We start from the raw sequence: 24,355 nt of genomic DNA, 5'->3' as shown, positions 1-24,355 counted from the left end.
CATTATATTAGCTTCGTTATAATTTACATTTTCTTATATGTAATTTTATTGAAATTTAAACATCAGCAAATTATTGATTATTAAGAAATTATGAAAGAAGCTGAATAATGACTGCTACACAGGACAATATGCTAAGTGGGTAGTTTTAGCCTTCTAGGTCTAAAGGGTAGAAACTTTGGAAGATATTATGACGCAAATGAAGAAAATAGGACAATGGCGACAGTGTAGCGTGGAATTACTGATTGGCATCCGGAAGGATGTATAGGAAAACGAAGGCTCATTTACTGACTCATTACTAACTCTGATCTTTATCAGAGACCAAGTCAAAAAAGCCCAGTGTCTGAAATACATAGTTAAGGATTCGATGGCTAGCGCTTGTATTGTAGGTGGAGCTGCTAGATGTTCGTATCAACGGGATACAAGGAGCGATATGATGCGGTGACTATAATTCATCAAGAACTCGCTGATAAGCTGGAATACTCCTCACAAAAAAAGTTCAAATTCCAAAACCAAGAATATAAAACATATTGAGTGTTGTTGGTATTAATGTAAACACGTTTCAGGTTTCAGTTGTTTTACCAATAATAAGTGATCAACAAGGTCTCTAACAACAAACATACTTAAACAATTTATATCTGTAAAAAACACTTATCTTGTTGATAGATCATCAGCGAATAAACTTTGTTATCGTTTAGAACATTCTGGAAATCGAAAAACCCCTTGTTGCAGTCATAATCAAAACTGGAATACGGTTTTGTAGTTTAAGGAAAGGGATACTTTTTAAAGGAATTTTTAGGCCTAATTTATTTGTAATATGAGCTACAAATAAATAAATTCCAATATAACGAAATATGCCTAAATTAAGCAACTAGGAATACCCGTCAGATCGGTGACAAAATATATAGAAAGTATTTTAGGCTCTGGCCGACGTGCTGCCATCTCCAACTCTTATCACATATGGTAGATTACTCCTCGTTTCTGTTATACCCAAATCAATTACGGACACGTACTTTTTAAAATTAGTCTGGCAACGTTGTAGAGAGAAAAACCCGATATACACGAAAATTTCATCCCAACACAGATTAACAAAATAGAGAATAATAAGAATTACCTGTCCTCTTTGTTTATAGGATATTTTGAATTAAAAAATTATCTTTTCATTTAATTTGATAGAGACAAACTAGAAAGCAGTAGATAAATGAAGAAAACCAATTAAAGTTGGTGAGAACGAAGACTGGAATAATTAAGCAAGGAAGGTGTAATTTTAATTAAACAAATTATTAATATTAAACTATAAAAATATGAAAAAACGAAGTAATGAAAATATGCAGTAGTTAAAATGAAACTAACTACATAACTTGCATAGATGGAACACATAGAATAAACAGAAGAAATTGTAAATTGTAAAAGAACATGTAAATTTGTAAACATTTTTAAAGCATTGATAAATATTAAGGTGTTTAACAATTAATGTAGTAAGATCTGTGATTATATGACATTTTATTCTTTGAATATATTGAAATAATATATTTATGACTATTATGTACACACATTTTTCAAACAAATCATTTTCTTTATGACACTTTAAACAGGCTATCGTAAAAATCCTAAAAATTAAATAATTTAAAAACTCGAATGAAGAGAAATACTTTAAATTTTTTTTAGAATTCGTTATATCTCTCTTCCTATTTAAGATATAAATTGGTAAAAGATTAATATAAAAACATTCTTTATGTCTGCCGAATCATTTATTTTTAGAAGGATTTACGTTAATTACAGTAGTATAAATAAAATATAAGATAAATAGAATAACATATTTTGAACTTCTTATTCCCGCTAGTAGCTCTATTATTAAATGTTCCTAAATTCACATTTCATTGCTCTTCATTGTTATTTGTTTATTTTTAAATGAACTTACTTGACTAACATACGTAGAAAATTAAATATATTTTCAGCACAACACAATACAACAATCAAATTTTCCGAATTATATACATATATAATTTTTTATAATCTTTTAATAATCCACACTAAGTCACTAACGTACAACACTAAATCCACAACTGATATTTTCATATCTATGAGAGTGGTTTATTCCCGTCCAGAATCAACTGTCAGAAATTAAATTTAGGAAGTGGGAATCTTGTGGTCCAGTGCGTGTTTTTATAGTTAACACAGAATAGATTTGGTTAGGTTGACGGTTGATTTTATGTTCCTTAATCTCATTTATTTTTAATTAATTGCAAGAAGATTACCTAAGCCAACTTTGGGAATTTAATATACATTTAGCACAAAAAGTACCGGAAAGTTCGCTTAAAGGTGCTATATTATTAAAATTATTTTTGTCGCCAAGTTGGCCTCTATACTGACGAAGAGTTTCAAGATAATTTGTCATTTTGCTTGTTCACAGTGTTCGATTTTACCAGCTCGTCCCGTTCATCAAAGTATCTTAAATTTTACAATGGAAATGGAATTTTGTGTGCATGTCGTCCATTGTCGAAAATAATGCAGAATAGATGATTAAAACAAGGGTTTGTGACTGGTAATATACATTCAAAACATCGACAACTTCAAAAATATTAAAAACCTATAGTAAATTCTTCGAAAAAAGTTATATTTGCGTTATTTTTGCCATCTTGACACGCCTCGAAATATAATTACCATTTCAAGAGGTTCGAATTATATTCAATCAACTGAAGTCGATTTCTCTTACGATAATTTGATTCTTTTCCTTATTTATATACTTTTGAACACTTATATACTGTAGATTATTTCGTGCGGTTTGGCTGGCTTTAAATTTTTGATTTACTGCGTGTTATCCAGTAGCTAGTAGTTATGTACTGCTTCCATTTACTTTGATTTCGGAATACTATTTCATGTTTTAAGGTAAAATCTGGGATAATTTTTAAAATAATGCAGTTCTTCATTGATTACGTAACGACAAGTATTCGTAATTAACATAGGTAGAATAACATTGTTTTGGCAGCATTCGATTACTACTTGGTTTCGTGTTTTAGTGTTATTCCATATTTGCTTCCTGGAGTTTAGTGATATTTTTCGAGTAAATTATTTCAATAATCCAAGTGAAATATCATTAATTCCAAGAATCTTTTTAGGAATGATGTTGTTGTGAATTTACTTAGAAACTTCCAGAGGAGAAACCAGCTTTAAATCTATTTTAGGTTTCTACAATAGTGTTAAAAAATGTTGACTAGTGACAAAAATAGTTAGTAATTATGAGTAGTCGCAAAAATTAAAGTTTAATCATAAATTTATTTCAATATATCAGAATCAAAGCGGCTAAAGGGCCAAGTTACGAGAAATAATGACAAATTCATCAGATAGTTCAGGAATATCATGTTGCCTCAGTATTTTCAATATATTTCCTCACTGGCTTTGTTGAACCAAATGAGTCCTGAAATATGGGAATAATAAAAAATGTAGAAATTTTTCTTTATCAAGACAAGACGTTATATTAAAAATTGTTATTTATGTTCTAATTTTCTGGAAGATAAATTTTGTAATACTTGCAAAAAGAAATAATTGTTATAGTCGATAACTACCATTGCTAGCATAATAGATTTTTCTTCAAAGCTCAAACAGATTTGATGTTATAACTTATCGTCCTTAATAAGGCTTTGATCATCGTCAGCACATAGCCAGCACTATGAGGAAGTATCTACGTCTCAAGCAATACACTGCTGTAGGTGCTGTAGGAATTTGAAAATTCTTCATTAAATCTTGCTACAGTTGATCAGCCGCAGCTGTTCCGTCTGGGAGAATATTAGTCTCCTATTTTTTAGATCGCTTGTCCAAAATCATCTGCGGCTCTGTATTTGATCCTCAATCGTGCCCATTCTGTTGCATCTTAAGAATAATTACATTTCAAATACGATCTCGAAATAAACTTGTAAAACTTGTCTTAAGCATCACGTCTGATAGAACTCTAACTTACGGATGTCAGACTGTAATAGTGTATAAGTCTTGTGGACATACAGAAGGATTGGCAAGATAATCGTCCGAAAGAAGTAGATTTTAGTCTTTAGTAGCGAATATAGAGTTATTATCAGGGAACAATAGATCGTTCAAGGAATCTGTAGCATCATATTGAACGCCATGTCTGTTTCAAAGCTTCAACTGCTATGTTGAAAAACAGTGGAGAGATATGTCGTTGGCAAACACTGTCTCAGATCTCAAATGAATTTGATAGATTATCTCGGACTTGTTTACAGCTAACAGAACCATTATAAGATGCTGGGAGTAGTTTAGTAATTTTTGGAGGAAGATGTTCAGTTATCAAAGCTGCCCAAAGTCAATGTATACAGTCGAAAATAGAGAGAAAACCAATAACTATATTCACAGGCTTTCCACATCTCATACATAAGTACGTAATAATAAGGTATTGGTAATTTCGAACTTAGTATCAGATTTATTATTATGAAAAAGTACTGAATCTTGATTTCTTGAAATAATTGTATGTTGCCAGAGTGCTTTTGAATAATTGACTCGGTATTACAAATTATATCTTGAAGTTAAATCAAACTCTTTTTTATAAATATTCATCAGTATTTTTACATAGAAAACTAAAGAAATAAATTGATTAGATTACTACTACACTTAGAGATATGTTCTAAAGACAAATTCTGCTGCAAGAAACGGATTATGTTATTCTTCAACATCACGAAAAGATTATGATAACAAATAGTCTCATCTTAAAGTAACTACCAAAGAGAACTTTTTCGCGACGTCCAACATCTAGAAGTCGTTACTTTTAACTTATTACTTGCTTTAATCGCTACTCTAAGAGCCGCGACGGGATCTGATTGCCTCACTTCGTTTCTATGGTGTGTTCTAAGTGGTTGATAATGTTAAAAATCCCAAACTGACTGAATTAAGTATCAAATACATTTATGATTGTTACAGCACGTTGTAAGTTGGGACAAGTTTATTTATATTAATATAAATATTAAAAAATTAAATACAAATATTTATTTTTTAATTTTAGAAATTAATCCTCTTCCGAAAGAAGCTATTCTAGCTAAGCTAGTTCAACAACCATTGAAATAATAGCTACTGAATGCAAACAAGTATCATCAATTGAAAATTTAATAACTCCTCTGAACCCCCTCATTGTATTAAAGAAAAAAAATTGTGTAATTATTTGAATAAATATATTAGCTTAAGACTACTTAACCGAGATAGTTTGATTCTTTTGGATCTATTAGAGAAAAAGGGAAAAGATTGAAGAAATAGTTTTGATATTTTTGTATTAGTATTTATTTATTTTTACAGATTATATTTATTTCAGAAATTGAATTGTTTTTTATTGTTTATAAAGTTTTATTGGTCAATTACACATGGCGTCAGAGCTGTCATGTGCTAAATTTTACCAAAGAACCAATCAAATGTTTTCACAGCAAATTTTTTTTTATTTTGGAGATTTAAATTGACGAATCAAAATACTTGAATGGATGATGTAACCCCATCTGGCTGCTGGGTAAAGTAAAACTTTTCTCCAGGGACCTCTATTGAGTTTTCTCTCTATTACTCTGTGGCAACTACATGATTTGAGAAAGTTAACATTATTTGTTGCTACGTTTTCATTTCATGAAATTGAATATATTTTTTTTAAAATTTTTGCCTATAATTATGCTTCACTAGCCAATGTGCTTCATAAGAAATAATTGTAACTATCAACCTGAGACATGTTCTTTTTTAAATATATTTTAAAGTCTCCTTTTACACACTATGGGTTTATCTGAACTGGGCTTAAAGTTTAACGTGGGCTCCGAACCACGGTTCTCAACACTAAGCCTACCGACTGGCGAGTGACTAACTTTAGAAATCATCGCAGAAGACATCTGGTCTTACCCAGACTGGTTACTGGTGTGACTGGGATCATTTTCCTTGTCGATTTTACACTCTTGCCTAGAACATTTATAAATTTTAAATAATCATAAACATAAATTTACGACCATGCCCCAGCAGGATTAGAACTCGCGACTATCGCAACAGTAGGAGGACCGTCCCATCGTCTTTACCACTGCGCCACCAAGCCGGCTCTGAGACATGTTTATTCGGTTTAACATGTACTACCATATGCAGTATACTAGTCTTTAATAGTAGATTTTCTTGGTGTAGTCTCTATTATGCTGTTTAGACTACAGTATTAATCACTACCAAAAAAAAAAACAATATCTGATCAATGAAGTATATTCTTCTTTATCCGCTTACTTGCAAACTAATAGTTGAAGGGACAAAACCTTTTAAGAATATACTTGGAGATTTACTGAACAATGCTATGTACTTAATTTAAACTTTACAGTATAACTCTTTATATGATTTATCAATACTTACCAGTTAAATTAAATTACATATTAAACCGATCGCACCATCTACCTGAAACAAGAAAAAATGTAAATTAGTTTCGATTAAATCCAAATGAATCACGAGGAAACGTATTTCTACCACCTTCCTAATATGGTTCTATACGAGCTTCGAGCGATTCAAATCAGCCAAGAAAAAATTACCAATAGGTGTAAAAATTACTCGAACGAAACGAGCTAATTAAATGATCGACGTTAAAATTGCGGATGAATCGAGATCGATACAGTGAATTCAAACAACCAACATGCATCGATATCTATCGAGAATATCGTTCGCAAAGTGGCAAACTAGGAAAAAATAACGCCAACTTTGGTTAATTTAGTCCAAGGCGGCCGTTTGGAGACAACCATATGGGAGGTTGGCGCCAATGATACCATTGACCGTTCATAGGACTGGTCAGTGGCGTGCCAACTCGATCTAGTCAAACTGGTTCTCTTGTATAATCGGTGGCAAATAAAACAAATCCTGCTAATAGGTGCTCAGTTGTGGGAAGGGTTCGATATTCGATCTATCGACTGTTGGAGTATGTTATGTAGTGTGATATTTTAAAATAATGTTGTTTCATTTATTTTAAAGCGTGTTTTATTGCTCTATAATACTAAAGACTGAATTACAAACTAGTAAATATTCAATATAAGAAGGATATTCAAAAACTCTTTTTAAACATTTTGTATATCAGAAAATATGTACATAACAGTTGAGTTTTAAAACACTGAATAGTTTTTCGCAGAAGGGTCTAAAAAAGGTTATTAATTTATTATTTAATTATTATTAATTAAAGTTGGACGGGTAATGTTCGGACTAAGGTGGATGGATCAAAGCCAATTTCTCTCACAATTTAGTCACTAAAAATGTATGTGTTCTACCATTATCATGATAGAAGATAGTATAGTTTTTTATTCATTAATCAACTCATTATTGATGTCAAGAAATGTAATATCGATTTACCTCGATATTTCTTTGATTTTTTCAACTATCGGTAAATGCTCTTAAGTTATGTAAATATCTCATGAAAGTGATCTTTTTATTGATCATAATATATTTACATCTTAGTGTTCAATGACATTGAACGACTTACAATATGTACTACATCAGTACCATGCATATTTAATACATTACATTGTAGTACATACTGTACATACTTGATAGTGTACTTGGTATTAACAGTTTAAATTATTTCCTTAGTGGGTTAAAAATTTTCAAGTTCAATCACCTTATTAAAGACGTGATTTTTTGCCAGTATCCACATCCAAGGGTCAGTAGATATCATTATTCAAGGCATACTACTATTAAAATCCTTAATATCTCTTTTATGAGAAAAATGTACATAGCTTCTACTAAAAATTTCCCCTCTACCCCCCGAGAATTACTTCAAAATCCATAAACTATTCAGGGCACACCAAGGACCTGTTTAAAATTTAGCTGATTTTCAATGCTACATCTACATCTTCTATAATTATTTCTATATTATATTATAATTAATGTTAAACCTTTTTTGTATTTTATAGAATGTTTCTTTCTTTCTTTGTTTTGTGTATTAAACTATATCTATTGAATGTAATTTATTTAAAACGAGTTACGATATATTCCTAAATTGACTTCTAGGTTGCTCATAATCAAAATAATTCCTTTATTGTCCCGATACTAAAACATACGTTTCGTTGAACAGTTTTTTAGGTATACAGCATTTTCTTAATTGAAACTTTTGCACAATAGTGATATTGGATAGTGTGTAATTAGTGATATTGTACGTCTAGTACACCACAATTGAATTCGTTCAATAAACTGCAGGCCTTTAATGAAAACGTGTTTCCTTTATTTAAGGGTTTAATCTAAATATCGTATATGTTTACTATTTGCTTGATCGAATATCGAGTTATTGATATTAGTTGGTATTAGGGATGTCTATAAAATATCGATATATTGATATTCAATATTTTTCACCGATATTTTATTAGCATATCTTTTTCGGTATTTTTTTTACAAGAAAGTATCGATAGTTGTAAATGTAATTATCGAACTTTTGAGTTGCGAAATAATCGATATACCTAGGATTTAGGAAAAGAGAGTATCGAACTTTTGATTTGATATTTCATCAAGTGAATTTTGAGTGAAAAAGTAGAGTTGGAGTGAAAAATAAATATCGACATTTTTTGTTCGCCAACATATTGATATTTTTAAAGTATTAATTTTTTTTTCAAAATATCGATATATCAAAATATGTATATGGCTATATGGAAAGATATGTATGGCTTAAAACTTTGGGTACGAGAAACTGAAGAAGAAGAAGGTGTGTTTTCTTTACTAATATGTAAGTTTAGTTTTAGAAGATGAGTTTCTGGTTACACTGTGGATATAAATACATAGTATTTAATCAGTTCTGTTCACATTATGATAATGAATTTGACATTTTTGACAAATAATGTTTTCGCCTAGAGATGCTTCTATGGTTCTTCAAGGCACTACCCGTTTTCATTTGATCTAATAAATAATTGTGGCTTAACCATATCATGATCTATAAAATAAGTGATAATTGAAAAGAACGTCTGGGGAATATAACAAATTATGTCCTAGTTAAAAATCCATTTTTTGAATATAATAGAGTACGACCAGTTTTAGAAATGACATGAGTAAGGATCAGAGATAGAAGCTTATTGGTTGTGAAGTAAACAATTCCTGGGTGGCGGCTATGGATTTATGATGATGGTGATGACTCCTATATATCTCAACATATATAATTACTTAGACCAAACTAATTTACGTCCTCCATCTAGCTGCCCGCGTTGCGGCAACTATCCATCAGGCACTGATAAAAGGTCGAAAAAGGTCTCTTTGGAGACATCTTCTTAGATGTCTCCAAAGACTTCGATAAAGTATGGCACCATGGTTTAATATTTAAAGCCAAACAGCTAGGTCTACCGAATACCTAATATCCCTGATATATTCATACTTGGACGGTAGGTCCTTTCAGATGAGGATCGGTGATGCAACCTCCTATCGTAAACAAATTTCCACAGGAGTCCCGCAAGGTGCTCTACTAGTCCCAGCACTATTCAATCATTATATGGCTGATTTCCCGCTCTACAAACTTTCCAACACAGCATTTTACGCAGACGATACCGCTTTCTTCATGACCGGTTACTGCCCCGACGCTATTCGCAAAAGACTCCAAGTACAGCTGAATCAAGTGATAGCGTGGTACAAATTATGGGGGCTACAGATAAACCCGATCAAAACTCAAGCCATTCTGTTCCACCGCAAGAAGGAGTTCCGTGCCTATCGCCTCCAAATCGATAAAGTTTTATACCTCGGTCTCCAGTTCGACCGCAGATTCCAATTGTCAGCCCAAATTTAGCACGCCATTTGGAAAGGAAATGGCGTGTACAAGCTACTATTTCCTCTACTCTGCAGAAAAAGCAAACTTCCAATCCCACAGAAAGCGACGCTGCATAAAATGCTAGTCCGTCCAATCTGCTTCATTAGAGCACAGGTGTGGTACAGGTATGTCTCGGAAAGACTTGAACTACTACAAGTGTTCCAATCCAAAAAAGTCTGTGCGTTACTCAGAGCCCCATGGTTTATGAGGAACATCAAGACACACCTCGAATCAAGCATCCCGTTTGTGAAAATTTTCATAAACATGCTCAGTGTGAGGTTCTCCATAGGAACCTTAGAACACGACAAGATCTTGATAGAATCCCTACCCGTCCACAAATCCCGGTAGTAAACAAACTACAGTCATACCCCGAACCTGAAGCGACATCAGCCGAAGACCATTTGGTTCTAGCTCGTCAACCTAGTAAACGAAAAAAAATTACGTTTACTCTATTCTAAAAAAATAAAATTCTAAAAATATATGTTTAAGTCTTTTTTCAATATTTTATTCAATAATTTCTTTAAATTTATGATATTTGTTTTGCGTCAAGTTACTACCGAGCAATTAATAATCAATCCTACTGTATTGTGTAGTTGATTTTATTTGATTTATTTATATAAATACTTCGTGCTTGTCCTTCATGATTAAACAATTATTCAAGTCAAGTTCGTTTATATAACGAGCGACGTTAACTAAATCAATATACAAGTGACTGCGAAATAATAAACCTGATCAGTATACTTGGAATAGGCGTCTGGTTCTGTACCTGTAATAATAATTGTATAATTTAATAATTATTCTAAACGTATGAAAATTGAGTTCATTCTTGTTGATATAATCGTTATTCATATTGGCGTACTTTATATTGACGACTTAACTTTTATTAGGGACAATAGTTATGATGTTGATATTTCAGTTTCATATACACATTTTTTATTTCCATTTCTATAACTATACGTGTATACATTTATAATATATTATGAATTTCTTGCTTGTACTCATTTGTTTATACATAATTTTTCACTTTAAAAAGGCATCTATTGTGAAAAATTGGATCAATTTATATTCATTTATATGTTTTTCTAGAACTTTTTTCCATATTTCTGGCAATATAGCGAATATGTGCCGATCGATCAATCGTCGATCCATTTTTGTATAATTTCGAACTTTCAAAACCATGTGGCTTTCACAACTTTCTATGCTAGATTCGCATTTGCTATTACTGTCGCTGTTCTTTTTCTTGCAACAGTACATTGAGTTATAATTTCATTCTGTTATAGTAACACATTACACTTTGCAGATCCCACCATGTGCACAACAAGACTTTATGTGTTTATGTAGAACCTATGCCTTTTTATGCTTGGAATTATCATAGTTATATTTCCTTCCATGGAAGTTAATGTTACATCACTGTGGCTCCCTTCTATTTTAGGAGACTTGACCCACTCCAGAATGCTGCCTTGAGTATTATACTGGGAGCATACCACACCAGTCCGGTTGAAAGCCTTCAATGTGAGGCAGAAATTCCATCACTTGGTTTACGGTGAAAGCTCCTTCTTATGAAATATGCAAGCTCCCTCAAATTTCATTCAGAGCTGTGTCAATTCGGCTATTTCTTCTCTAACAACCTAGACAACAACACTACAATAAAAAAGCATACAAGTCCATCATCAGTATTTCGTAGGCCTTGCAATCGACTAAAAACAACAATCCCTGCTGCAATCAACAGAACTACGGCAATATCACCCTGGCAGTACTCCAATATATCCACAGACTATCCATGAAGGTACTAAATAAAGAATATATTAGCTCCTCCATAGTAAAACAGCTCTTCGCGCAGACACTTGATTTCGTCGGTGCTGCACACACTTGAAGTCTACTGGAGGAGCACTTTTGGCTTCCTACTATTACTAGCATTTTTTTCTGAGCTTTTGGCCTTTTACAAGGCCCTTTCGGCCCTGGATAGATCATTAATAGGCGCATCAATACTTATAATATCGGACTCAATGAGCCTTTGGATAGTCTGATCTCAGTAAAGATAGTACACTCTTTAGTAATAGCTATCAGAGAGCTACATACTGCACTGGAGAGGAGCGGAGTAAGAAAATTATCTATGGGTTCCCTCTCATTAACTGGGAATTTTCGATAATAAAAGGGCTGACTATCTGACGAGCAGAAAGGAAGAAAGATTCAATTAAACTAAGCGTTCTATTTAGTAAGACAACATACGGACTTCTTATGGATGAGGGATGGGATCTTCTTATGGAAAATAACAAGTTGTGGGAGATCAAGAGGGTCTTTCATCAATCTCCTAATATTAATAATTTTAGCAGGTTCCAACTAAGCATCCTTGCTCGGCTACGAATAGGACATAGCAGACTAATTCATGAGTATTTGTTAAAAGGAAGAGACCCTCCACTATGTGATGAATGTCAAATACAACAGAGCGTCAAGCACATCCTTCTGGATTGTGAAAAGCTTGAAGTACTGAGACAGCAACTCGGAATGCCAAGATCATTAGATCAACTGGTCCAACCAAAGCATTTGGACATGCTTATCAACTTTTTAACGGCCGCGGGATTAATACAGCTCCTGTGATTCTCCTCTATTGCAATTTGTATTGATTATTGTTTTAACTTAAATGTCATTATTTTGTATACTTTATTTAAAAACTACATTGTAACTCAACTGTAAATAGACCAAGAGGCTGATGGACTTTTAAAATAATAAATAAATAAAAAAAATCCTTCCTTTTGGATCTTTCTTGTCAAGTTTCAACAATGGTTCTTGCAGTATATCAGCTTTATTATCATAGTCAACCTATGAAGTGGTAAACTAGGCATACTAATTGAACAACCAGAAGTTGTTCAGTCCAAAATAGAATCTCCAGAATCAATTAGAAGCATAAATAATATTCCAAAGGCAGATAATTATGTACAATACCAAATAGACCAAGACCTATGTATATGTATAATACTAGAGGAAAGAATTGTTACATAAATTAAATATATCTTGTTACTTGAATATCTTTTAACATCTCTTTACTCATCTATTTGTTATTCTGCTATTGTTATTATGTTATGCTATCTGAATATTATTCAATAGCGCCAGGAATTTATTTTACTCATTAGTACCTATATCTCGCTTTTTTATATATTATCAAAATTATGTACTCTTATAGTTAAAAAGTGGACATTCTCAATGTCGTAACAAGAAAAGTAATGATTAAATTGAAATAATTTAAATAAACAAATATTCAAAATCCTTTTTTTTAATTTCGCGCTATAAATATTCGCACTGTGGAGACCTCTAGTGGTTTCGAGAATTTTATAACTTTATACATGGAAGAAGAAGTGTGCTTCGCCTGACGAAGCCAGTCAATCGACTCCAAGGTCAAATCGTTTTGGTCGCAAGACTTACTGTTTGGTGGGACCAGAGTAGCGTGGTGTATTACGGACTGATGAAACCTAGTGAAATAGTTAATAGTGACCACACCGAACAACAAATGATCCAACACGATAACACTTGAAAGCATGAAAGCGTTGAAAGCACTTGAATGGGACATATTATCTCACCCGCAGTACTCTCCAGACCTTGCATTATCCGACTATCAACTTTTCGCATTTTCGCTAATTTCGAAGAAGTTAGAAAATGGATTGATTAATGAATCGATTGCTCAAAGGACAGTTAATTTGGGATAGCATCCATAAAATGCTTGAAAGATGGGCAAGATATATAATCAAATGGTCAATATTTTGAATAAATAAATTTTTCCATTTTCTTAAAGATCTACTTTCTGGTACACCTGGTAGGTTACAAGTTTCGAAGACCAGAAAAATCTTTGGTATAAATACATTGTATCGAAGGTAGACTACACACAATGTTTGTTTACTTTATGTCACAAATTTACTATATTTTGATTATAGTAGTATAATAGTTCTATTTACCATTTTATGCCAGTATTCAACATAAAATTTAATAGACCATGTTCAATATTATGAGGCAATATTAAAACTTAGGATAAATCTATTTTAATTAAATGGTGTTTACACATTACGCAAAACCAATATTTTCTCTGATTATAAAAAAGAGACGTTCAACTTTGTAAAAAAAGATATATCGCAAACAACCTTAGCGAAAATGCCACAGTTCAAATAAAAACCGATATTTTTATTGCTGGTACAATGGCTCTCGACGTTCGTTTTTATTGTACAAACATTCGATCTAAAAAGCAAAATCCTGCTTCGCTTAGGACCTTGTTAAACATTTTAGGCAGTGTCATTGAAACCGTAAAAAATAAAGATTAAATAAAATTTATTATTTCGCTTATTTCGCTGGCAAGGTAATGATGTTTGAATACGTTAACTAATCAAATAGCAGACCACAAATGGTAAATGAGATCCTTATAGAACCAATGAAATAGACAGTACTTTTATAATAACACTAAAATCTAAAGCACATTTCCTATTAGTAATGTTGGACGGAGGTTACTATTAATATAAAATGTTTGGCAGTAAACAAAATAGTAAAATATTAATTTGTTGTTTTCGCTGGTATATTTCATATATTTCCTGACCCTGTTACCTTCTGCTATTTTAGATAAGAGAGAATATATTTATGGTATACCTATAGTATATTACAACTACCTATATTGACTTATACAATCTATTAAATATGATTATTATGAACCTTAGTATTTACATTAATTCCTATAGTTTTTTGTAGGCCATCTAAAATAAAATTGAACTGAGTCTAAAAGTGATAAAAGAAAATTTATCGCCTTCATATGGATACCTATTCAAGGGGAAATTAGTGGTCATTTAGAAGCAAAATCCTCAATAACGACTAAATCAACTTGGTATCAACTGCTAAATACTAAATTGGGGTCTTGTTCAGAACAATAAACTACAAGAAGTGAGTGAGATTTTCAATCTTTAACCTACTCTCACCAAGATCTCTGAGAATGAGATGCCTCTGATAACTCGTCTGTACATAGTTCATACGATTATATTAAAAGACGAATCGCTCCTATTTGTACAGGTTGCATCACAGAACTCGATGAGGTTGTCTTCAGGATTATGAGACCTTAGTCCCTTACTTTCGTAGGTCTTTCCGTATCTGGTTTAGTTTGGTTGAATTTGTCCTTGTTTTTATACTTATACTTAAAATGGCGAGTTAGGTAGATCCATAATTCTTACTAGTTTTGAGACCTATGCAGGAACAATATATAGATTAAATTAATAACTTATATTTAACCTGTCTTTTTGCAAATGGAATTTTAACAGGCTCAGTTTTCAACAACGATGAAAACATGCATTTTTTAATTTTTTTGCCGTGAAGCAGCAAGTCACAGATTGAAAAACGCTCAACAAACTTCTGGGGTTTAAATTCGTAAGGGAGCTCTAATTAATCCAATTATCTTTGTGGATTAGTCAACTTTCAGTGTTTTAATTTTTGAAACGCGCAAGCCTCTTTTACGTTTATCTTACTTTACACAAACTCTCTATAATGAAGGCTTCGTTGGCGCAGTGGTTAAGGCGATAGGACGCGCTCCTCCCACTGTTGCGATAATCACGGGATTGAATCCAATCCAGCATGGTTATACATTTATGTTTGTTTGTGAATTATTCTTAAGGTAAGAGTGCAAAATCCGTCAAGGAATATGATCCCAGTCGCACCAGTAACCACGCTTGGTAAGACCGGATACCTTCTGGGAAGATCACTAGTCGGACCATGGTTCAGAAAACACGTTATACAGTAGATCATGATAAACCTTAGATCGTATAAAAATACTCTAAAATATAACAAAAAACTCTCTATATAATTATAATTTATTTAAATAGAAATAAATCAGCAAACCAAAGAACAAAAACAAACTTTCAATAATGTATCATCAAAGTGTGCCGTGATTTTTTAATATTAAATTAGATTTAATAATCCAACATTTGACTTGCATATTTCGTTATAACTTCGACGTGAGAAGAATGATTAATTGCCTTTTTGTTTCAATTGAAATTTGATATAAAATATGGCACACAGCGTCTGCTACTGTGCGTACATGCTTTGTCATGGGTTTTTTGTTGTTTGGATCAAATACGCTTTTTTGTAGTAAATATAAAATACATAAAATAACACATGGGCTGAAAACTCCCGAGCCATAGGACACACGCAACACATAGATGGCGCTAGTTTTCACCTTCAAAAGGAAGCTGTTAAAATTTCATGTATTCCACTCATAAGTTTTGAGTTAGTGCACTAAGAGTGACACTATTTTTGTTATATTCAGAACAATGAATCGAAAACAATTTCGTGTTTTAATTTGACAGTGCTTCTTGATGGGAAAAATACAGTTCAAGGGAAGCAATGACTTGAAAAGTGTTATATGGTCTATGCTCCATCAAAAACAACAATAAAATCTTGTTTTTCTGACTTCAAACGAGGTCGTAGAGACACTGACGATGCAGAACGCAGTGGACGTCCAAATGAGGTGGTAACACTAGAAAACATTCAAAACTCCAAAAAAAATCGTTTTGAATGATCAAAAAGTGAAGTTGCGTAAGTTAGCAAACATCGTAAATATATAAAAAGAACGTGTTGGTTTTATATTGCATGAGCATTTGACTATAACAAAGTTCTGTTCAAACTGGGTGGCGCGTTTGCTATGAACGTGTTGGTCATTCTCAGCGGTGTTTGGCCATGTTTAAACGTAAAAAAACAGATTTTTTATATCAATATGTGACCATGGATGAAACGTGGACCCATCACTTCACTCCGGAATCAGAACGATCGTCATTTGAGCGCGCAGCAACTGGTGAACCAAGCACCCAAAAGCACAACAATCAGCTGGAAAGGTTATGGTCTCAGCATTTTGGAATATGTGTGGTGTAATATTCATCGACTATCTTGAGAAGGGAAATTCCATCAACAGTGAATATTATATAGCGCCATTGCAGCATTTGAAGGCCGAAATTTCAAAGAAATGACCGCATATGACAAAGAAAAAAAATGTGTTTCATCAAAGCAACGCACCGTGACACAAGTTAATCAAAACAAAGGCAAAAGTACATGAGTTGAACTTCCAATTGTTCACACATCCACCGTATTCACCAGATTTAGCTGCGACTACTGGCTGTTCGCTAAAAGAAATGCGCATCGATAAGAAATTTCGCTAATGAACAGGATAGAGCGGCATTGGAATGGTTTTGATGGAGATTACGTTGATGAATAAAGCCAATTATGAACAAAAAAATGCGTTTTCTTTGTTATGCCTGGTATTTTTCAGCCCATGTGTTATATAGAGAAATAAGGTATTATATCAATATTTTCATTTTCGTTTATTTTAGTTCTATATTTATGTTTTATAACTTTAACTATAAATAAAGTACCTAAATTTTCATACGTTTTGAATATGCATCGATTTGTGCAGTGAACAAGTTAGGTTATAATACGGAGTCCTAGACGAGAAACAATGTGTTTAGAACCTACCTTAATTAAGATCTTAATTACCTTAATTAAGATCTTAATTTAATTTAGACCATGTATTGAAGAAATCTAGTTCAACTAGTTTTTGTACATTTGTTCAAAAGTTAAATAAATTTATTCAAATTCAATAAAGAAATAGAATTTAAAAAATACTGAATTTTTTATTGAATTGATTTTTTTATACTTGATCATTATTACATTATCGCGCTTCACTATCGCGGTTGTATAATTTTCTCTGCAAAAAGGAAGAGCAGACTACGACAATACCAAGAGCAGAAATGATGAGGTAGTCCATGAGAGGCACCCACATGGATACCAAAGCGGAATATTCATAGCTATAAGCTATTACATATCTCTACCGATGTCAACTGAACCAATTACACGACGTAATGTTGCAAAAAAGGCAGCAGTAGTTTGTAACAGATCACATAACAGTTTGACACATGTCATTTTATTCTACTGATATCAAACTTCAAAGCTATACACGCAGAGAAATAGAGATTTAACTTTATTCGAAATTTTGGGAAAATGTTTCGCGGCGACCAACATCTAGATGTCGCTACTTTTAACTTATTACTTGCTTTAATTGCTATGTTAATAGCCGCGACGTAATTTGATTGGCTCACTTCGTTTCTATGGTGCGTTTATTGTTTATTTATTTTGGGCACCATTTTCAGTACGCCTGACGCAAGGAATAGTGCGTTTAGATTTTTATAATGTTTAAAAATTAAGTTATTAGTTCATTAGTATATATAAATCGGTAGTACAATAAGTAAAGTGAATTTTCTCTCTGAAAGTCGATCTAGGAAGTGTTGTGTATCCGGATGCACAGCTAGTAAAGAAATGCAGAATTGTTTTACTTGGAGAAGTGTTTGGCTGTTTTTAAATAATAGTATATAATGTTAAAAATCCCAAATTGACTGGATTAAGAATCATTAATTAAAAAACAGATTAAAAGATACATATGATCGTTATAGCATTTTATGTTATAAGTTGGAGTAACTTTATTCATATTAATAATCATATAAAATGTCAAATAATCATTTTTTAATTTTAGAAATTAATCTACTTTTATTCTTGGAACAATTATTTGATAGTTCAACAACAACTAAAATAATAGTTACTGGATGCAAACATTTTAAGAGAGGATTAAAGGAAGTTGAATAAACTAGGAATTATGGTGCAAAACAATTCAGGACTTAAATAGTGCTTATTGCCTAAGTAAGAACACATTTGTTAAAGTGCCATCAATTAAAAATTGAATAACTACCTTGAACCCTCTTATCATTGCATTATAGAAAAAAAAATGTATAATTGTCTGAATTAGCAAGGTAGTTTGAAATTTTGTTAGATCTATTAGACCTTGGATTCAGGAATAAGCATCCTTCGCCTAGTATATTTGAGAAATCATTTAAAGAGCTCATCATCAGTACATTAAATATTAACGGAGAATTTTTACCTGGAGTTGAGAAACTGCAACTTGACTGACTTGATGAACAAATGAGGCAGGGCAATATCTTATGCCCATATATCATAATGTATATAGCATATTTTTTGGCAAATATCTTTAAAATGTAAATTTAAAACCTTTTAAATTTTCACTACATAATGATCTTTCAGATAGAATATTAAAAATAATAAGGTATATACTTTTTATTTACTTATTTATTTTTACAAATTATATTTATTTTTTTCATTGAAAATTATTTAATAAATTTATTTTAGAAATTAAATTGCAGTTTTATTTCAATTTAATGGGTCAGTTACACGTGACGTCAGAGCTGTCACGTACCCAAATTTATCAAAGAACCAATCAAATGTCTTCACAGCAAAATGTTTCTTTTACATGTGCCTATAATAGAGATTTGAATTGACCCATCAAATTACTTGAATGGGCGATATAACCCCATCTGACTGTTGGGCAAAACAAAACCTTTCTCGAGGCACCCCTATTGAGTTTTCTCTCTAGTACTCTATGGCTATACATGTTATATTTTGCGAAAGTAATACCGTCATAGATTTATACCCCTCTGAAAAGGTCAATTTTAGTTTATTTGCATTACTATTTTTATTAAATCAAAAGAAAGGCTGCTGAAAGTCTTTGCTGGTAGAAACTTACGGTGACATTAAAAACATGTCGAAAATTCAAAAATGGTGACTATGACGTGCAAGACTACGATGTGCAAGACAAAGAAAGTTCTGGTAGACAGAAAAAGTTTGAAGATGCGAAACTACAACAGTTATTGAATTAAGATCCAGCCCAAACTCAAAAACATTTGGCAGATGCGTTAAATGTGACCCAAGAAACCATTAGCGACCGATTACTAGCTATGGGGATAGTCCAAAAGGTGGGAAGATGGGTACCACATAAATTGAATGACAGGAAAATGGAAAATCGAAAAATTTCCTGTGAAATGCAGCTTGATGCAAATGTATGATCAGAACTCATTTCTGCATCGAACAGTGATGAGTGATGAAAAGTGGATTTATTTTGCAAACCGTAAGCGCAAGAAATCATGATAATCAACTGGTGAAGCCGACCGATCGGATTCAAAGCAAAATCGTATTGATCGCATTACGAACTGTTGGAACCTGGTAATTTCAAACCATGCACTGACCGAAAGATGTCCACAGTGGCCCCGTAATTATTTTACATCGTCTCATAAAACAAAACAGGTTAATGAAGCATTGAAAGCACTTGGATGGGACATATTGTCACACCCGCCGTACACCAGACCTTGCCCCGTCTGACTCTTAACTTTTTGCATCAATGGGACATGCGTTTGCAATTTGCAGAAAATAGCTCAATCAATGGTTTTGATCAAAGAACAAACAGTTTTTTTGGGATGGCATCCATAAATTGCTTGAAAGATGGGCAAGATCTGTAGAATTAAACCACCTTTGAATAAATAGTTAAATATCTCCATTTCCTTGAAAATTATGTGTTTTTTCGTCAAAAAACACCGGTAATGACTTTCTGGTACAGATGGTGTTATATAATGACCTGAGAGCGTTTTGGGGTTCTTTTCAATATTATTATTTTACTTATTTATTATTTATTTTTAATACTGTTTACTCAACTATAACATACTTATGACAAAATATTCTTCGACTCGTCTGATGAACATCGTTATCACGAAAATAAGAAATTAAAACGTTCCAGAAATAAATTCGCTGAAAAATAAAAATTTAGATGTTTAGTTTTTTATTCTTTAAGTCAAATTATTATAAGAAAATAACCAGCACAAATTGCAAGCGCCGTCTTCGGCTACATGGTGGCATTTATTTATGAGACACCCTTTATATTTTTATGATGTATCTTTCCGCTTCAAATCAAACATGGTGTAATGGCATAACCAATATCCTGTCCAAGGATCGTACATAAAGGATACCATGAGTTTCTCTCCAGCAAATACTGATAAATATAGACACACAAAGTAGTAAAAGATCGGAAATGGTGATTTCATCGTAGATCGATAACGAAAAGGGATGTTCACGGTCGTGCGACATTGTCCTCTATTTGGTCGGCTAGGGAAAACGTTTTTTGTGACGAGCTGTCGTCATACTGATTGACGACAATAATCGTCAATCGATACCGAGAACAATTATGCAAATTAGTATAAATATTTATCGAACAATCTGTAGTAAGAATTTTTGGAAGTTAAGTGCTGGTAATGCCCGAATAAATTCAGAGGAAAATTTTTGTACAGAAATAGTTTAGATTTAGATAAAAATAATAATGTCATGCGGTAAAAACACCCAGAATACTAATGAATCAATGAACAAATATAACTAAACATTGGAGAAACCTAGTAAATCTATTAATAATGTTATGTGTTTGTTCTTTAAAATAACTTAATTTCAAACTAAAGATTACAAAAATGTTGAACAACTATGAGTTATTCCAAATATTAGGTGTTTGTTTATATGTATTTTGATAATTTTCTAATTTTGAGAATACTTTTATTAAAATTAAAATATTTTTCATTATTTTAATTGATTATTTCATTATTTTCTATAATTTTTTCCCATCTTTTTGACAACACGGTGATATAGTGTTAAAACAACGATTTTGATGTGGCAATCATAAAATCATCGATCCATTTGCTCAAGTGGTAATCAGAAGACGCTAAATCTGATGAGTAAGCTGGGTGTAGCAGAACTTCTCATTCGAGCAACAACAGTGTTTCCTTCATAACTCTTGCAACGTGTGGCTGATTTTTGTCATATAAGAGAATGACTTTGCTTCTGTTACTTATGACTGCTGTTTTTTTCTTGCAACAATAGGTTACTCAATGAGTCCAATAGACCTAGGTAGTCTGCAGAAACAGTTTTATTCGGTTTCAGGAGCACGTAATAGTGTACTTTTGTTGATCCCATTTTATTTACAGCTAAACTTGAACTTGAATGGTCTCGAATATTATATTTCATGGATGGTTTCCTGGGACTTTTTCAAATAATTTGTAACAACAAATTATTTCCAAGCAAAATTTGTTAATAGTTTGAGCTGAGTTTTCAACCAATAAGTCTTCCGTTTTCTTGAAATATTTTTGATTCTCCTGGGCGTTATTCGTCACTGGCATTAGAATAACAACTTTTAAATAATTGAAATCAAAACAAACAGTTTGGATATGATGGACCATTACAAGTTTCTAAAAGTGCGGAGTATGCGTAAAAGTGGTGAGCTTTAGTAGCAATTTTTGAAAATCATACGGTAAAAGTAATGAGTATCGAAAAAGCAATAGTGAGAGCGTTCTATAATTAGCGTCTTTGTACACTGAATAATTAAATAATACTAAATGGAAAACTATTGTTTAGGTTGTTTAACTACTATATAGAGTGATATTTGGCATTTGTATCAGTACACATCGCTTATCGAAATACATTCAAGCACCATCCAGTATCAGTTTTAGGTGAGAAGTTAAATTATTAATCCATAATTTCAGACTCTTGAAACAAACAACTTTGTGCAAATAACACTTAAATAAAATAATATATTGTATTGAGATTTGTGACCGGTTAAAAGTTAAGAAATATGATTTAAAACACAAAAATTTACTTCGAAATACAATTTTAATTTAAGAAAAGAAGAAACGTTGTGGAACGGCGATACAAAACGACACTGAGGGTTTTTATCTATTAGAAAAGAGAACAAACTCCAAGAACCATCTCACTCATTACACCACTCAGTTTTAATACACCTGGCAGCAGTCGTGCGATGTAACATATATCTTTTTTCTCATTGAAGCAAATTTTCCAGAAATCACTTCGCTGAAAAATAAAAATTTAGAAAATAAGAAAATAACTAACACAAATTGCAAGCGCCGCCTTCGGCTACATGGTGGCCTTTATTTATGAGACACCCTTTATATTTTTATGATGTATCAGTTTTAATACACCTGGCAGCAGTCGTGCGATGTAACATATATCTTTTTTCTCATTGAAGCAATTTTTTTTAATGTCTTTAGATATTTTTATTGACGTATATTTGCCTGGTTCTTCATATTTTCTTTCAATAATTCCATGACGGATGAATGTATCCTCTACATTAAAATCACTACTGTTAAATCTTCTAAATATGTATTCTTATAAATGGTTTGTAATTTCTTTCTCATTAAAGTTAATTAAATTAATGGGACACTTTTAATTTAATTAAATATGACCAAATGTATGTATCAAATCCGTTATTAAATATAATTAAGTATAGCAATACCAAGATTGAACTCAATAAATCAAAATTATTTATGCTTTTGATGCCAAATATGTTCACTTATGACACATTGAACGAGAATATGTCGTGTGGTACAGAGAGTAGTCATATTATCAGATGAGGTCAAGTCTAGAGACAGTCTGTGTAACGTACCGAAATTCTATTGCATGGACTTCTTAGGTGTATGTCATGCTTGAAATATTTTTATTAAGGTCACATTTTATTAAATATAATTTAAGAGCCTGTGTTCGACTCGAAATAGCATACATTTTATTTGACCTATGTCTCAGATTAACCAATAACTATTTTCACTAAACAATCTCATGCGTAGTTGCCAATTTAAGGTTCAGCTTAAAACAAAACAGTTTATTTCTTATCAACAGTACTTTAAAAGATTGTATTTAAATTAGTAAACTGTTTGTAAGTCAAGAGAGTTCATTTATTCCGTCATTGGCCTTACTCCGTGGATTTTGACGACGATTTTTGACGTAATTAACACACGAAAATTGATAGAGTTGACGGTAGTAGTGATGCTTTTAATGTTGTTGCAAGGGTAACTCACCGACAACACAAACTGCCCTCAAAGTGTAGTAAGGATAACTATACACATATTCATTCAAAAAAAAAATATTGAAAACAAATAAAATATTTTGTTCTATTTATTATCACTTGTAAAGTCTTGCATCAAATATTCAATAATACTTTATTCTTCCCACTGTCTAAATATCACAGTGGGAAATACATTAATCAATTAAATTTATTTGTCTGCTTCCAACAATGTCTTAAAATAATAAAATATAGATATTTTATGGTATGTTAATAATATGTTAATGCAGCAAGTTATTTAAGCTATCAGTTTAATTTTCACATTATGTGAAACAATATGTTAATACAACAAATAATAAAATCTATTAAAAACCTCCACATATAATAATTAATGAGTAACAAGTAATCTTAAGAATACCTCTGGAGATGGACTTACAATTTTATATGTATAATAACAGTAAATTATAAAAAAATAATAATAATTTTGTCATAAATCTATTGAATATGTAAAAAAAAGATTAAAATTAATTCACAGTTTGTATAATATTAGTTAAAACTCCTTAACTAATATAATCACTACGTTGTAGCATAATCATACAAAAATTAACAGAAAATGAAAAGAAGATATGAGATAACAATTCAACTGAAAAGTCCCCTGCCTGACACATAGGTGGCGCTTCTAGACTTAAATCCATATGTTTTTAGTTAGCCCTAACCCTCAAAAGATGCGTGTATAAATTTGACAGCTGTCGGATTATTAGTTTGTGAATTATAGCATTTTGAGTGAAGCAACTTTGGTTGCTGTAAAAAAAATTGATAAAAAGGAACTTCGCGTGTTCGTAAAGTATTGCTTT

The 24,355-nt window shown here is 32.0% G+C and overlaps 1 protein-coding gene across 4 annotated transcripts in view; it reads right to left on the bottom strand.

The window, feature by feature from the left end:
- The window catches only part of form3 (FH2 domain-containing protein formin 3), an 89,924-nt gene that overhangs the window by 18,415 nt on the left and 47,154 nt on the right, over positions 1-24,355 (bottom strand). For 2 of the 4 annotated variants that reach the window (XM_076419277.1, XM_076419278.1), the window contains exon 2: positions 6,358-6,399. The exons of 1 other annotated variant lie outside the window; for it this stretch is intronic. Coding sequence is in view for 1 of the 3 variants with exons in the window: in XM_076419276.1 (XP_076275391.1) it covers positions 1,919-1,929 (11 nt within the window). In the remaining 2 variants the exon portion in view is untranslated. Of the gene's footprint in view, positions 1-1,918; positions 2,048-6,357; positions 6,400-24,355 lie in introns of those variants that run through there. One more of the 4 variants, XM_076419276.1, reaches the window with a different exon arrangement.

This window comes from Rhynchophorus ferrugineus, unplaced genomic scaffold, assembly GCF_030347505.1.
Source record: "Rhynchophorus ferrugineus isolate W39M unplaced genomic scaffold, kcgeb_rfMv2 rfM1, whole genome shotgun sequence".
Taxonomy (NCBI): Eukaryota; Metazoa; Arthropoda; class Insecta; order Coleoptera; family Curculionidae; genus Rhynchophorus; species Rhynchophorus ferrugineus.
The sequence above is the reverse complement of the archived record's forward strand: the minus strand, read 5'-3'. Positions and strand labels throughout refer to the sequence as shown.